Source organism: Thalia democratica, chromosome 2 (genome assembly GCF_965202585.1).
Source record: "Thalia democratica chromosome 2, ktThaDemo2.hap1.1, whole genome shotgun sequence".
Lineage (NCBI taxonomy): Eukaryota > Metazoa > Chordata > Thaliacea > Salpida > Salpidae > Thalia > Thalia democratica.
In genome coordinates this window covers 78728353-78744971 of record NC_139166.1, presented here as the reverse complement: position 1 = coordinate 78744971, position 16619 = coordinate 78728353, and the positions used below count along the sequence as shown (strand labels likewise).

Genomic DNA, 16619 nt, shown 5'->3' with positions numbered 1-16619 from the left:
GTTAGATGTTGTATGCTTGTGTTTTTGTTCTTTCGAAAAGTTTAACATTACTTTATATTTATACAACATTAAACTGAAAACTTCTTTTGAATGTATCAAGCTTACAGATTTAAATCAAACATTGAGGTTTATGAACTATTTTTTAAGTTAAGTAAAAGTAGTAAATTAAAATACACAAATTAAAAATTTTGATTTTGGACAAACAAAATCAAAGAACAGTTCAAACAGAAGACACAATTGAAATACACTATGTACTTTGAAAAACTATTACTATAAATAAACAATTATTTACTTTAATAAAATTTTTAAGTTCAGCTAATATGAGTGCTAGTATAAAATATAAGACGTTTAGAAATAAATTTTGTGTAGTGAATGAAATGTTTTATTCTAATTAACACAAATCTGCTCACCGGGATGGATCTGCCTGTAGTACTGACAGCTAACTCCGGTGTTTAAATGGCTGTCAGGACATCCTAAAGTAAAACTTATGTAAGAGACTAATTAAAATTATTGAAAACAACTTTGTTTTTTTTTTGTAAACGTCACTATATTTTAAAACTTTTTAAATGATGTGTTTTTTTTAGTTTATCTTTTAAATATCTTACTTAAAAAAAATGTTTTAGCAGTCTTAAAGTTTTTGCAACTTTTAAGATTTAACTTTTTATGTGTTGATGATATATAAACAGAGCTATAAATGCCTTTTGCTTATAAAAAATTTTAACGAAAATTTATTAAATTAAAATAAAATCTGAACTTTTACCATGTTATTAAATTAGAAATTTTTGTTATTATTTAGTATTTAAGTTTTAAAACTAGAAAAAACACAAAACAGTCATGCGTGTTTAAGGTAAAATTTAATGACAAACAAAACTTAAACTTATAGAAAAACAATTGACTAACCGTTTGCTTAGATGGCAAATAATGAAAAGACCTGAAAAATAAAGAAATGTTTTGAAATACCATCAAACTTAAGCTTTGTAAAATCAAATAACACATCTTTTTATTTTGTAAAAGTTTAAAATAACGCGCTGTTTATGTTTAAATTTTATTCGATAAGTAATTTAATTCACCAACTTAAAAAAGCACTTAATACAATAGTTTTTTATAAATTTTTTTTAATGTTTTTGGTTGGCTCTTTTAAAACATTTGATAAAAAGTATTTTTAAAAAAGGTCAAAATCGATATTAGCTATATAAACGATTTATATACAAATGTAGTTAATGATTTGAAAGAAAAATAATTTTTTATACTATGAAAACGATTAAAGCAACTGTCATTTAATAGAAACACACACTTTTTTTACTAAGAATTGTAAAATTTACAAAATTTTTAAAGAATAAAATAGTTACAAAAATGTTACAAGGATTTTTAAATTAAGTATACAATTATAATTTTAGTTAATTGAATATATAATTAACTTTAGTGATGTATTAAACAAGTTAAGACACTCAAAGATAAACATTATTGCTTAACTAATAAACAACTAAAGTTTAACAATTAGGCTTATTGTTATATTAATAGGATAAAAGTTAAAATTTTGAAAGTTACTTACTGCAAAGATAGCCAAAAACCTGAATAATTTCATCTTTACAATGTTGTTTTACTAAAAACCTAAAAGTTAACTTAAGCTTTAAAAATTTAAATACAGACAATGATTTTTTTTTATTTATATAGTTTATTATTCAAAATTACTCTATCATATAAGCAACAAAAATTTATAATGTTTAATAACTATTTAAAACTAGTTTCTTATGTACAACCTGTTTATCAACAGAAGTTAGTTTAGAAAAAGGAGCACATATATACAAAGACAAAAATTGTTTGTATATATACGTTTTTAAATAATATAACATTACTGAATAGCTTGCATACAACTATTCTGAAACTTTCATTACTACTAGTTGTTTATATAAACTGATGACAAACTTCTTTAACTTTAAGTGTTTTTCATTTCATTAAACAACTTATTTAGATCATTTTATAATAAAAAAAGTCATACTCTAAAACACTAAACTTTTAAAACTAATAAACCGTACTTTTTTGATTGTGTTTGTATAATAAAACGTTACAGAAGCACTTAAAGCTTCTGCTTTATAGTATAACTAGGATTCTAAAACGTGCATCAAACAAAGCTAAATTGAATAGTTTATTCTAATCTTAAAGATCTTATTTGTTTTTATTCAAAAGAGAAGCTAAAGAGACTTAGTGTATTTACACCATTAGAGTTTAAAATAGTTTATACAACGAAAATGCTCGTAAAAGTTTCACAAAGCTATCACTGGATTAATTTTTTTTCATTTTTTTTTTCAATTTTAAGCCATTTACTTTTGTTCTTTTTAAAACGTATTTTGTTTTATTTTGCCATAAACAAACATTAACATAAAACAAAATTTATTTTGCCAAAAACCAAATATTACTTTTAAAGAAAGTGTTAAAAAATACAAAAACAGTTGTATATAAAAGAACAAATAAAAAATTAAGTCTAACAATGCATTTACTATAAAAACTTAAAGTATAGTTTCTGAATGTTATAAAAATGTAAAACTTAAATTGGACCCAAACTAAGTCATATGATAGCTTAAAAGGTTTCAGATTTTTTATTACAAATGTAAACTAAAACAAAAAAAAAACAGACACACTTTTTAAAATACGAAATAATAGTTTAAGGTTTTAATTGCTACATTTTTATATTTGGGAAAGAAAAAAGCTTTCTCTCATTTTTTTGGAAGAAAACTAACTTAATACTACACGAAGATACAATAAAATGACTTAATATTAATCTTTCTTTGCCTCAATAATTACTTTGTTTTCTACACGATTTAATTAAAGTAACTTATCATACAATAATACTGATTCACCTTTTTAATACTATTTATTACTGAAACTTATTCTAATAAGTTTCACAATAACGTTGACTAAAGGCTTGACACTCATAAAACATTTAATAAAATTGAATAAGATTAATCACATTAACAGCGTACTAACCTTGGTTATAAAAAACGCTACAAATATAAAAAAATAAAAAACTCTAAAAAATTGAGTTTATTCAAACGAAAAGTCAGTATGCACATTAGCACGTGATTATGTGTGAGCTCGCGTTTGAGCTGATTGTTGTTTATCTGACAATTTCGCACTAAAAAATTTTTGTGATAATAGTAGTGTTATATGTTGTGAAAAATTATCGAGATATGAATAAAGCAAGAGAAAAACTGCTGGGTACAGAGTATGACAACTTAATATTAATTTTATAGTTGTAACGTAGAAAATTGTTATTAGATTAAGTTGTTTATGTGTATTTTGTTGATGGCTGCTACTTATAACTTTTGAAGCTAAATTCCTTGATCTGATTGATTCAAAAAAAAATCAAATTTTGGTATAGTTTTAATATAAAAATTGTTTATTTCTGGAAAACCTATCTTTTAGGTAATAAATGTCAGTACAGTGCTTGTTAAAGAAAATGTAGTAATTAGTTCAAAATATTATTCTAATAAAAACTTAAACCTTGGGTTTTTAATTATTGTTTGAAGTTAGTTTTAATTTTGTTAAGAATTTTAGTTAACACCTTAAATAGTTATATGTATCAGAAATTGTTCACGTAACATTTATCCCAATAAATAAATAAATAATTCTTTCAAGGTTTTCTAAATATTGTCAAGATACACACTTATAAATTTAAAAAGCACACATATTTGGGTCTATTTTTAGTTTAAAGTTGAATTTTAGGTAAGAAACTGTGGTAAATAGTATAAAAACATTGAAAAAATACTGTACAGCTACTTTAAATTTGTTTTTTAATAAAAACTATTTTTAATGATTACAATATTTTATACCAACATATGTTTCTGTGTGTCAACGAATCAACACACTTCAACTGGGTTGTTAGTAGGAAACATATGTTGGTAGAATAAAGGAAGGTTACTGTATAATTTATTTACAATATTTTATATATATATTATAGATTTTTTAGTCATATCGAAATTTTACTACTGAACATGTGAAAGTTGTTAATTATCCAGGTTTTTTTTTTTCTTAATTGTCAAATTCCAGATTTTTTTAGGTAAAGTGGTAACCCTTGACTTAATTGTACAGCTATTTTTGAAATATTAAAAAAATTTTTGGTAACCTTTTGTTTTCAATTTAGCCTTTATTATCTAGTTAAAAACTTCGTTTATAGATACACCTTTATCGCTGAATAGTTAAAAACGGTTAATATCCTTCACACAAGTTAAGTTTAATAAAGCAACTGTAAACCTACAAGAACTCAATTTTTACATCAAAAGTGTTTTAGACTAAATTACAATTTAATACTTCATTTATGTCGTGAAGATACTTTTTTATGATAATAAAACTTACTAACTTATAAGTCTTATTACTAAATTTAATAAGTTTCACCCAAAAAAAGATGGCAACAACACAAATACAAACCCAAACAACTACGCTATCTAAATTTGCCATTATGAACAATATTAATTTTGCCGAAATCAATTGGCAAGTACTATACAAACTTAAAAGCTCAGTCCCGAAGAAAGCCGACAACTGTTCAATCTGCAATCTGGAAAGAATGGCTATAGCCGAAGCAGATAGAATCAAATCATTAAATATCAGAAAAGAATTAACCGCTATGTGTCCCCATTATAGATCTTGTTATTTTTGATTTATTGTTTGCTTGTTGTGTCTTATTTTCACTATTTTTACTATCTTATATGTTAAACTTAATCTTTAATTTTTAGACTTTTATAAATTTTATGACAATTTACTAATTAAGCATAATAAGTTTTTATAAAGTATTTTATAAAGTTATTAATTATTTTCACTCAAAAATAACTACAAATTACTTAATTACTAATTTATGTCTAATTAGTGCCAATTAATTTGATTGTTTTTTCTATATATATCAGTGTGCTTCATTTTTATTGCTACCTACCTCTGAAGATCCTTTTTTAGGTGAAACCGGGTTAGTAAGGTTGCAATTTTCGTCAATAAATTATTGATTATCTTAGCTCTCTATTTCAAGATTGAGCACTATTATTCATTTGGTTTCCAAATTATATAACTCATAAGTATCAACTTAAAACTAGTTTTTAGCCTTTTGATAAACTACAATGTTTAGTTTGATGTGCAAAACTTTTAAAAGTTTCCAAGACATTTTTCTCATAGAACACGTTAAGTATTTAGTGTTGAGTAAAAAACAAAACGCTTTAAGTTATCTTCATTAATACGAAATATTTAATGAAAACTAAAAATTATTGGGCAGTCGAAAACTAGACTTATTTAATTTGAAAAATAATAAGTTTTATAGTATTCGCTTAGTAGCATTTATTACTGAAAAAGTTTACAAAACAAGTCAATTGAAATAAACTTTAACTTCTTAACCTGAAAAGATATTGTTTATAATAAAGCTTATTGTTCCATAATGATTACTGGATTTCATACTTACGGTGAAATCAATTTTGATAAAAAAAACTTAAGTAAAACCAAGGCCGAGTCAAAAAAAGTTTTTGATAGAAAAGATAGGAATTAATCAGAAGTTAGTAGGTTTTGTTATTAAAAGTATGACTGCATTGAAATTATATTACACAAGATAAAGTAAGTTTTAATTTAAACGTCTTGTCGACTGTTGAAGGAATATTCTAAAATATTACGTATGCGTATAATGTATTCACTCAAAATTTTATAAAAACTTAAAATTATTTTTATTATCAAATATATTATGGATTTAAAAACAATTATATTTCAAACTGGCCGCAAATGTCAAATAATTTAATAACATAAATTTTGCTTAAAAAAGATTTGTAACGAACAAGATTTCAATGTGATGTAGTACATGTTTGAATAACTGCGAAAGCATAAAATCAATGAAAGGTCAGGCGTTCAGAAAGTATAAACACCAAATGAAAAGTGCAATGTTTTTGGATGTTGTAGTCAGACGATGTATTTCCATTTTCTAATGGTTTTTATCAAATACATTACGTTACTGACACCTAAACAATATGTAAGACCTGAAGTTCAAGATTTTCTTACTCAGTATTGTTTATAAATGTAAGTGAGATAATTTAAGATAAACCATTAATTTAATTTTTAATTAGCACACATTTTAGTTTCAAAGTAATCAGTTCTAAACTCTTTTTTGTTTTCTTTAAAAAGTATGTATCATACATACAAAGTTTGTGTTTTTCAGCTTAAAAATTAAAAACTTTTCTTACACACGTTTTAAGTCAAATTCGAGCTGTTCTTACTGTTTCATTTTAAATATACATTTTAACCACAGAGAAAACTAACTAGTAGGGTATTCTATACTATTATTATATTGAAAATTAAGTTTTTTAACAATTAAAACTTTATTTATAAAAACTATCGACTAATGTACATACCAGACGCACTTTGAAAAAAGATCTTGATTAAAAACAAAATTCTGAAGCTTAAAAATTACCACAGACATTAAAATTTAAATAATCCATGCAAAGTAGAATTTACATTACTTATTTAAAAAAATAAAACTATCTGTTTAATTTATTAATAAAGATCAATTTAGTTTTGTTAGTAAAATAATTGTGAGTTATAAATAATGGACAACATAAAACAAAACTATAGATACAACCTCGTAAACAAAGTACACTATGGGTACAAAAAAAAATAACTAATAGTGGTTTAATACCAGTTAAGAAAATTAATAATGAAAACTTATTCATTAACTACAATTTATTTTGTTTAAGTATTATTCCAAATAAGTTCTAAACGCGTTAAAATGTTGAAAACAATTTGCTTTGATAACTTTATAATTTGTTTTATAAATCAAAATACTGAACAATAACCAATATGTATGAATGAGTTATTTTTTTGTAAGTTTTACAACAACAAATCAATTTAAATGAAAGACTTTAATAAATTAAATCTTAAATCTAATGTGTAATTACTTTAATAAACTAAAACTTAAATTTAATGTGTAATTACTTTAAAATAGTTTCAAGCTTAAATGCTCGATTTGAGTCTTAAAAAAAAGTTAAAAATTAAATGATAATACAATAAAATTCAACAACTAAAGATTTGTTTTTAATAAAAAAAATTTACATCAAGTTAGCAAATTTTTATCGACTTTAACATGATTTTAAATTTTATACTTACAATTCAATAACAGTTTTAAAAGCCTTATAAAGTTCAAAATATATATAGATTTTAATTTATTAACATAGGTAAAAAAGTGAGCATGAAATTTATTGTAAATAACCCACACTGAACACATTTTTTTCGAAAGTATATGTTAAAGTTATTTTATTTAGGTGTTTTGTCATGTAAGTATTTAAACTTTATTATTAAAATGTTAAACTAATTGTTTTACTTTATTGTGCTTAGTTTCAAAGTCTAATTTATTTCAAAGTTTTAAATATTAAAACATTTATAAAATAATTTATAATTAAAGGATTAAAGAAAATCAATCCTTTAGCAAAGTGCTTTGAAATTAGTTTAAATAAAAAGCAAAAAAAAACAATATTTTATTTTTTGTTAAACTTTACCTTTTTAAAACAGGAATTGATTATCAAAATCAGTCAATTAGTAAAATTTACAAAGTTAGCAAGCAACGTAATTTATTACAATTGAATATTTTTCTAGTGAAAGTATTTTTTAGAACAAACTGTTTATTTTTAAATATTCCTTGTTATGCAAATAATTGAAGTTATTAATTAAACTGTTAATGTTATCGTTATACTTTATTATGTTTAAAGCCTATTTAGTTTTAAGTGTTAAATATTAAAACATTTATTATAGAAGTTTATTAACTGAGAATTTAAAAAGAATTAATAATTTTGCAAATTTCTAAATAATGTTTAGATGAGTAATAAATAAAAAGGTAATCAAAGTAATCTTTTTGTGAAATACAGGAATCAATCTTAAAAGCTAGTACTTATTATGGTGAAACTTGACATACTCATTCTATCTTATTCTGATGGCAATGTTAGAGCGATGCCAAGAGAAAATGTGGACATTACAAAAGCGCTTGGCAAAGGAATGAAGTTGAGCGCTGAGAACAGAGACGCGTTCGAATCGGGTCTCAATTTTGGCAGGCGACAACTTTTGAAACTTGACCGTGCCGAGTTGTACGTAGCTGATCCCAATGGCCTCGACCAATATTATTCACAAGCTGATGATTTGCGACGTATTCGTCTGAGTTCGACTGGTTCACAAATTATCAAAAAGTCTAAAATTATCGCGCCACTGGTAGTTCTCAAATTGTTTATTGTACCAGCTTAGGGAGTTTCCTAAATTCAGGCGCTCTTAATCGCATTGATATATTAATCGTGGTTGCTCAAAGCTTTAGTGAAAACATTTGTTATCCTCTTGTTAGTCTAAGTTTAATTTTTATGCATCTTACTGCTCTTTTTTATAAAAGTAACCCCTGTAACAGATTTTTATTATCTTATTAAACATTATTGTTTAGTAACGCTTAAGAGTTTAAACTGTTATCCTTGGTTTGATTTTGTATATACGCGTGTTCAATAAATTTTCATAAAAGTAACTAGCTGTTGTTTTTAATTCTAATTATTATTGTTAAACCAAGGTCTTAAGTACAACAACTAAATAGTTGTAAATTGCTGTACCTACACTCAATCATTACGATTTGTAGATAAAAATTAAAACTAAAGCTTTAACTTTTTAAACTGAAATAGATTATGTTTCAAATCTTGATTGTCATTTACAATTTTACAGTCAAACTAAATTATGAATCGAGTTTAGAATCTATTAAACTTATAATGTGAGTATAATATGGTTTTCATACATTATATAACGTACAAAATCATTAATACTTTTGTATATTTTTACTTAGCTTCAGAGTTTATAAAAAAACCATAAATCATAGATTATAGATTATAAGTTATTCAAGCTTAGTTTAAAATGAAAAATTCTTATGCATTTTTGTTATGATTTTTACTTATGCTAATTCAAAAATCTTTAAAAGCTAAATAATAAAACTATAAAAAAGTCCAAGAAAGCAAGTTCAAGTAATCTTTCGTCGAAAATTTAAACTCAACTGTTTTGATAACAATAAATTTTTTGACTTTAAAGTTTCTTAGAAGTTTTCTAGTTTGTGAAAATCAACTTAGTTTCAACATAAGTTTCAAAAAACTATCCACGAATAATCCGCGTAGCGTATAATTCAAATTTGATTATCGTTCATTTTTTATCAAAATTAACTTTATTTTAAACCGATAGAGCAAAAGAAAATTCAGAAAGTTATTCCAACATTCAGTTATTTATCAAAACTACTTATTTAAACTTAGTGTTGTAGTAACCGCATGACAATCAACAATAATTCTGTTGATTGTTCTGTCACGTTGTTGTTGTTGACAGTTGTGCGGTTCAGTCAAGTGCTAATTGTGATGGTAAGAAAATATTTTTGGCTTTGCTAAAAACAACAAAGAAGCTAAAAGTTGTTAAACTAAAGATAAGAATTATAAGATAATATATATATATATATTTTATTTCAGGTTTATTTCAGGAAACAAATATAATACTATTAGAAAGCTATAAAGTAAGTTCAAAAATAGTTTAACTCCTTAAAAGTTATTTTATTTTGCAGTGAGGTAAACCGCCTTTTTTCAGCTTTATTCCAAATCAAATTAAAAAAAAAGTTCACTGAAAAAATAGTGAAATTTTTCTCTTAAAGATTAGAAAATATACTGAACAAGTGTAATATAATATTTTCTAATTGTTTGAGTCTAAATATGCAAAGTTAGATGTTTTCTAAAAAAAGTTTTTCTTTCGCTCCAAATTTTTTTTGCTTCAAACAACCAAAAAGCTTAATTAAAGTTTTTTTGGTCTTATTATATTTATTGTACAAGTTGTTTAATACTAATATCTTATCGAATTTAAACTATGCAACATAATGATAAAGCTTTTATTTAAAGTTGCAATGGTAAAAAAATGTATTTGCTACTAATTATAAAAAAATATTTGTGTATGTATAATAAAGTAAACATTTTTTTTCGAAAGAAGATTTTAATTTATGTTGCAAGTTTTTCTAAGGTATGAATAGTTTAATAAAAAAGTCGTTTAAATATGTATACTTTTAATTTTTTTAAATGAACTTCGTTAAATTTAATAAAAAAGTTTAGTATTGCAAATTTATAAGTACAATTAAAGCTAAAACTATATTTTTGTTTGTTATTTATGGGTAAGGCTTATGTTAATTTGTATGGATATAATAGGCAGACATCAACAACGCAGAAGTTTCCTACAAGAACAACTTTTTGTATTTCTAAACCGTGTCTAGTACATTTCTTACTATTTAAGTTATTTAAATTCAAAGTTTTAAAAATTTATAATTAATTCAAAACTATCTAAAATAGTAGACTAAACTAAAGTATACCATGTAAAACTAAGCTTTTAGCTTTTGTTTGTATTTTAAATTTCAAAGATCCTAGAAAACGGCTTCAAAAAAGATTGTTTACTGAAAAATTATTTTTAAAGTTTTGTGTTTATCATTTCATTTGAAAATGAGACATTTTAAAAGTAAATTTCGCGTTGTACATATGAAACACTTTATTTAGGCAAACATGAAATCTTAACTGAAAAAAAAAAACTAGTCAAATACTGAGTTGTTGCTGTTTTGAAAAAATATATATAAGAGGATTGAAAGCATAAAGTAGTTAAAATTCTATTAACATCATAAAGATGTGCTGTAAAAAATTCAAAGTTAAAAAAAACAGACAAACTTAGTAAAATAAAAACAACTGCTTATAGTCAATGCAAATTGGTAGCTTTAAGTATTGAACAAATGAAATATTTCAATCTCATTCTAAATAGAACACATAATTTTTGCAATCATAAAAATTGCTATAAATATTTGAAAAAACAAGCAACCGAGTTGTAGATTTTGTAGTGAGAGTAAGTTATAAGGGTTCTTTTAAGATGAAATAAAACGAAAAATATTCTAAACAAAACTCAAAAAACAAACGTTAAACAAGTTTATCAGCCAGTTAATGAATAATATATTAATGATCGCTTAAAGCTTTATGTCGGCAAAAAAGCCTGCATATGTGTATTTTAAAAGTGGTAAAAGCTGAAATTTTAAACAGGCGGCTAATGTTGTTTTTTTCAATTTAAGCGCTCGTCACATTGGTGCTTGTTACGTCATTGTAACTTGGTGGTGGTTGAACCGGTTTGCTGTTCAGCTCCATCGTGAGTGCGATGTTGAACGGAGGAGGATTTCTTGCTGCTAGCTCGGCCGCTTTTCCTGTGGAAAATATTCTTTTAACAGCACAAAGTCTAAAATGCTTAGTCACTAAAACAAACAAAGTATTAAAAAAAATCTTTCACATTTATTAAATGATTATCTTCTTGACTTTTTATATTGTTCGATTGTAGTTTTAAATGTTTTTGGTTTGAAATCTTAAGAACTATTTTTTTTAAATGTAAAACAATCTTACTTGCTTGTTGTTGTTTTCTTAACCTTATTCGCTTAACAATGAGAAAACATAGAATGAACATTATGAGTGCTGCTATGGATGATAATATCACTATTGTTGGTCTGTAAAAGTTTTGTGACTAATAACTATTAGAACACAGTATAAAAATAAAATTAGAAAAAGGTTACTAAGTTTTAAAAAATAATAATATCGAATCTTTAACACAAAATAATTTAATTTGTAAAACTGATAATTGTTTAACTTTACAAAAACCTTTTTTTCTCTTGATGTATTTTACATTAACTTTTTTTAGTGTTATATTACAGCATTTAAATACATACGGATAATTTGTTTTACTTAAAGTAAAAATAAAGGAATTTAAATATTTAATGAAACATAATATAGTTACAAAAAAAGATTTTACATTTTTTTATAATTAAATTTGGAAAAGTGTCTTCAAAATGATTTTAAACCTAAATATTTAAATCAAGTTTGTTAATAGCAGCTACGACTAGTTTAATTGTTTTTTGTTTAGTTTCATGGTGAAATAAATGTTATCTTAGAACAGAGGTCGGCAGGCAGTTCGTGCTCGCGGGCCAAATTTCAAGATTTCAAAGTCTTCGCGGGCCGCAGTTTTAGTTTTAGTGACATTTGAATAATATTTTGCTTTTAGTTTCACTAGAGAAATTTTAACTTTTATTTACTTTGATATTTCAAATTACTTTTAGATATACAGAGAATGTCTATTTAAATTATAAAAACTTTATATAATAAAATTTACATTGATTAATGTACTTAAGTCTTAATCAATTATTTACTTTCTTAAAGACTAAAAGGATAATCTTAATATTTTGTAATTTTACTTATAACTTAACTCTGTATAAAAAATCGTGCTTAAAAATATTTTAGAGGTCACTTTTATGCCTTGTTTGTACTATTAACCCTTTTTTCATGTTTCTAAAAATATTTATTAAAAAAAATGTGCATCTAAAATATTTTACACTCTTTGAAATTCAGTAATTAATTGACTAAATAAATCTAATACTTATTTGTTATGTAAAAATCTAAAACTAATTTTTTACATGATTAACTCACAAATCCTTTAATAAAATACCTTATTAGTAATCAATTAGTATTTTATATGGTTGCAACTTTAACAGCAAAATGTCTAAGTTATATCAAACCAGCCAAGTTAATTAAAAGTTAAAAAAACATAAAACTTAGTGTTAATCACACTTAAATACTTAATTGAATTATCATCATTATAAAAAAGTACACAATATGTAAGAAGACAAGAAAGAAAAATACAATTAGTAAACTACATTACGGTTGTAAAAACTATTCTGAGAATTTAAAGTGTTTAAAATAAAAGTTTCACACAAACCTGAGTCTTAAAAAAATGTCTTAAATAGGTTTAATCTAGTCTGTATTCTTCAAACTTTTATACTAGCCTGCTTGTTTAGCATCCCTGTTAAAAGGAAAATTCACAAAATAAAGAAATAACGAAGTTCTTTAACAGTAAATTAAATATAAATCAAATAAAAGTATTATAAGTCAATTTCATAGACAATTACGGTTTATTAAACACTTTTAACAAAAGTATAAAAGCTTATTAAGCCTTTAATTTAGAAGAATAACTAACTTTTTATTTTGAATTATAGCATTGAAAAACGTTATTTAGGAGTTATTGCAAATAACGAAATAAAAAAAAATTGCTTAAGTCAGTTCCAACAAAGCACATGATTATCTTCAGTACCTACAAACTGATAGAAGAAAAAGTTAAGGTAAGTTATAAAGTAGCAAAACTAATTACTAAAAAGAAGATATCGTTTAGAATTTTAATTTTCCTAAAGAATTTATGTTGACGGTAGTATAAGATTTTCGTTTATTTCTTTACTGACAACAAAAGTCGTGTTTAAGAAATGCCTGATGACTATAAAGCGGCATAAATCAAATTAGGACTTTAATCAATCTGTTAAGATGAGAGCACTGATAAAACATACATTGTTATCTGAGAATTTTTATTTGAGTTGTTTTTACTAATTTTGAAGTTTTAGAAGAATTTCTAGGTTTAGTTCCAATGCAAAGCACAGTAATAGATAAATTGATTTTAAAAGCAAAGATGCAATGCACCAATATAAAGTTTGTGAAAGTAGAAATTCTTTCTTCTGTTTTCAGTATAAAATTAAACTAATGGTAAAAAAAAAACTTTTAAACATAATATCAATTTTAAAAAGATACTCTTAAGGTACTTTAAATGTGGTTTTTGATAAAAATATCTATATGGTAAATTTTTGTTTCAAATCAAAATTTCATTACTTTACATGTAAAAATTGTTTGAAAGTCTAGGTTTTTCAAAAATTTTCAAATTTAAACTTTTTTCAGATTATTTAAGTATAAATTTTCAGATTCCAAGATTTACCGGACTCAAGTTTTTCGGCAACACTGATTATTCACACTTATATACAGTAGTATAAACAGTATTTCAAATTGTATCAGCTGTAAGATTTAAAATTTAACATATATTATAATTCAAACCAACACTGTGTATTGACCAAAAAATTCACTATAAATTTAGTTTGCCACTCTTTAAAGAAAAAAAGCCAGACTTAGTGACAAAAAACTAGCCTGATATTTTCGTATACAAAAAGCAATACAAGTAAATACCTGAAAAAAAGACTAAATTGGCCTGAGATTTATAGTCTTCAAATGGTCATAGTCTTAATTTGTAGCAATGATTTGTTATTGATAAACTTGAATTTGAACTTATTTGATTTACAATGTACAAACTTAATAAATTTACCATCCTTGAATCTAGCTTGTATTAAATTGGTAGTTTCAAAAACCAGCAATTGTTTATATTAGTATACTATGCATAACAATTAACTTCATTTACCGAAAACATTGTTTGAAAAATAAAAATGTGTACATAACAAAAAATATTGTAATTTATGTCAAATATATAGTTTTAAATGTTTCTGAACACACTTAGAAACTACATTTAGATACAATAATGTTAGACATTTATGCATAAACTAAACTTAATCTAACTTAAGCAGTTAATAAAAAGTGGTTTAAAATATAAGTATCTTTGTACACTTTTGTGCATTGGAATTAACTTTAAGTGAAAAAACTACTAAAAAATCGAAACGTGTTAAAACCAAAATAAAATAACCTTATTTCTTACTATTATGTTATATTAAATGTATTTATGTACACTTAAATATAATATGTATTAATAATACATCTATAAAACTTAAGTATAAAATACATTTAAAATGAATACCTAAAATGTAAAGAAATGCTATTTAATTTAATTACTGTGCATTACTTTTGTGCAAGATAAAAAACATTTGCACTTGGTTTATTTACTAAGTAGCTATTATATAACTGACTTACTAAATCTTAGCACTCTTTACACTCTTTTTTCAAAAATTTATTTGCTGTTGTAAGAAGAAAGCTATTATGAAAATGATAAAATACCCTGTTCGAAAGCTAATCTGTTTTTTTAACATTTTTAAGCTAAAACAGTAAAGTCTTTTTATTATTTAAAAATTTTATACATGAACTTAAAACGAAATAAAACAAAACCAAATTACCAGTAAAAATTTAACTTAAAACATATTGTTGCTCAGCGGGCCACATTAAAATGCTCGCGGGCCACAAAAATTTCTATCGCGGGCCGCATTCCATTAAAAAAAAACGTGCTCGCGGGCCGCAGATTTACCCTTCGAGGGCCGCAATTGGCCCGCGGGCCGCAGTTTGCCGATCCCTATCTTAGAAGAACAAATAGTTTCAATAACTTTAATTTTCAGCTTTCTCTATTTATGATTTTTTCGAAGCTTTTCGCTCTTTTTGCAATATAAGTTTTAAATTATTATCAAAACTAACTACTTTACTCGTTCCACTTACGCATTTTGTTGCAATCAACTAAATTTACTAATCCTCTAAAAAAATAAACAAAAGCTCACATATGCTGGATGTTCTCATTGCAACAGTGCAAAGTAGGTAAGCGTCTCCTCCTGAAAATCCTCCTGCAGCAATTCAGTCCTGATTCTTCGCATTTCAGGAGTTGGCAGAACCTTCTCTCCTGGCTGCTTACAAACGGGTTGTTTACGATAGTTGTGTTGTTTGATGCTGAAAAAGTGCATTACATTATAAAGCTATTACATTGAACACAATGTTCTCGACATAAAAAACAAATTGACGTTAAATAAATTTACATATTATTAGTGTTCACTCTTCTTCTAAAATATTTATTTTGTTTTAAATATAATGTTGCTAATACATATGATCAAAAAATACAACAACTTAAGTTATAAAACTAAAATCAACATTACTATAAAAAAAAAAGAAAAGACAGCCTTTTGACAAAAGTTTATTTCAACAACAAATATAGAATAAAACAACGACAAATCTTAAAGTTTTACTAACTCACATTATGAAAGTCTAAAATATATATAACTGGTGCGTTTAAGAAGTAGAAATTGTATAAAAATGTAAGATAAATTTAATTTTTAGCCTGTTGTTTATTCATATTCATTTTAAATCCTTACATGCATCAGATGTAACTACATGAAATGTCAAAATTTGCAGTGTAAAAATCAAATATGCCTTCCGAGTTTTCATTTAGTGTTTTAGAAATTTATTAGATAACACTTCTAAAAGATAGCAGAATAATTTTACTTTTGTAAGCTTAAAACTTTTTTTTTGAGTAATCTACTTAAAAAAATTAAACTAAATTAACGTATTTTATCTTTGATTCAGATTAGTTAATATTTACTACTTAAAGTTATTATAGACTAAAAACTGAAATTTTGATGCTAACCAATGCGATTATTTTTACTCAGTTTTATTTTAAAATACAACATTACATCACAGTGTGATCAAACTAAAACTAAACATTTTGTATCTTAGTTTAAAGTGTCAAAAAAAATTAACAAAATATTTTAATTTCTTCCTATTAATGTGAGTTTTAAAAAAAAATAAATAAATCATATTTTGTTTTAAATCTTTGCAAAACCTAAAAATAATTTTTCTTCTACATGCTAAGTTATACGATGACTTTTAAAATTCAGTTTAATTTTATTTCAAGGTTAACTGTAGATTGTGATTGTTGTGCTTTCATAGCAGCCTTTTTCCAGTCTTAATTTCTTTTGTACCCCATTAAAGCATTTTACATTTGTTCTGACGACCGCACGTAAAACAACAATTATC

The 16619-nt window shown here is 24.4% G+C and overlaps 1 protein-coding gene across 1 annotated transcript; it reads right to left on the bottom strand.

The window, feature by feature from the left end:
• Positions 1–10051: 10051 nt before the first annotated feature.
• LOC145829662 (uncharacterized) lies at positions 10052–16065 on the bottom strand. The gene is made up of 4 exons (XM_082937515.1): positions 15959–16065; positions 15374–15539; positions 11424–11524; positions 10052–11230 (listed from the first exon to the last, which is right to left on the bottom strand). Exons 1-4 carry the CDS (start codon positions 16029–16031, stop codon positions 11097–11099), a joined length of 474 nt encoding a protein of 157 aa, XP_082793641.1. The 5' UTR covers positions 16032–16065; the 3' UTR covers positions 10052–11096.
• Positions 16066–16619: the final 554 nt, after the last annotated feature.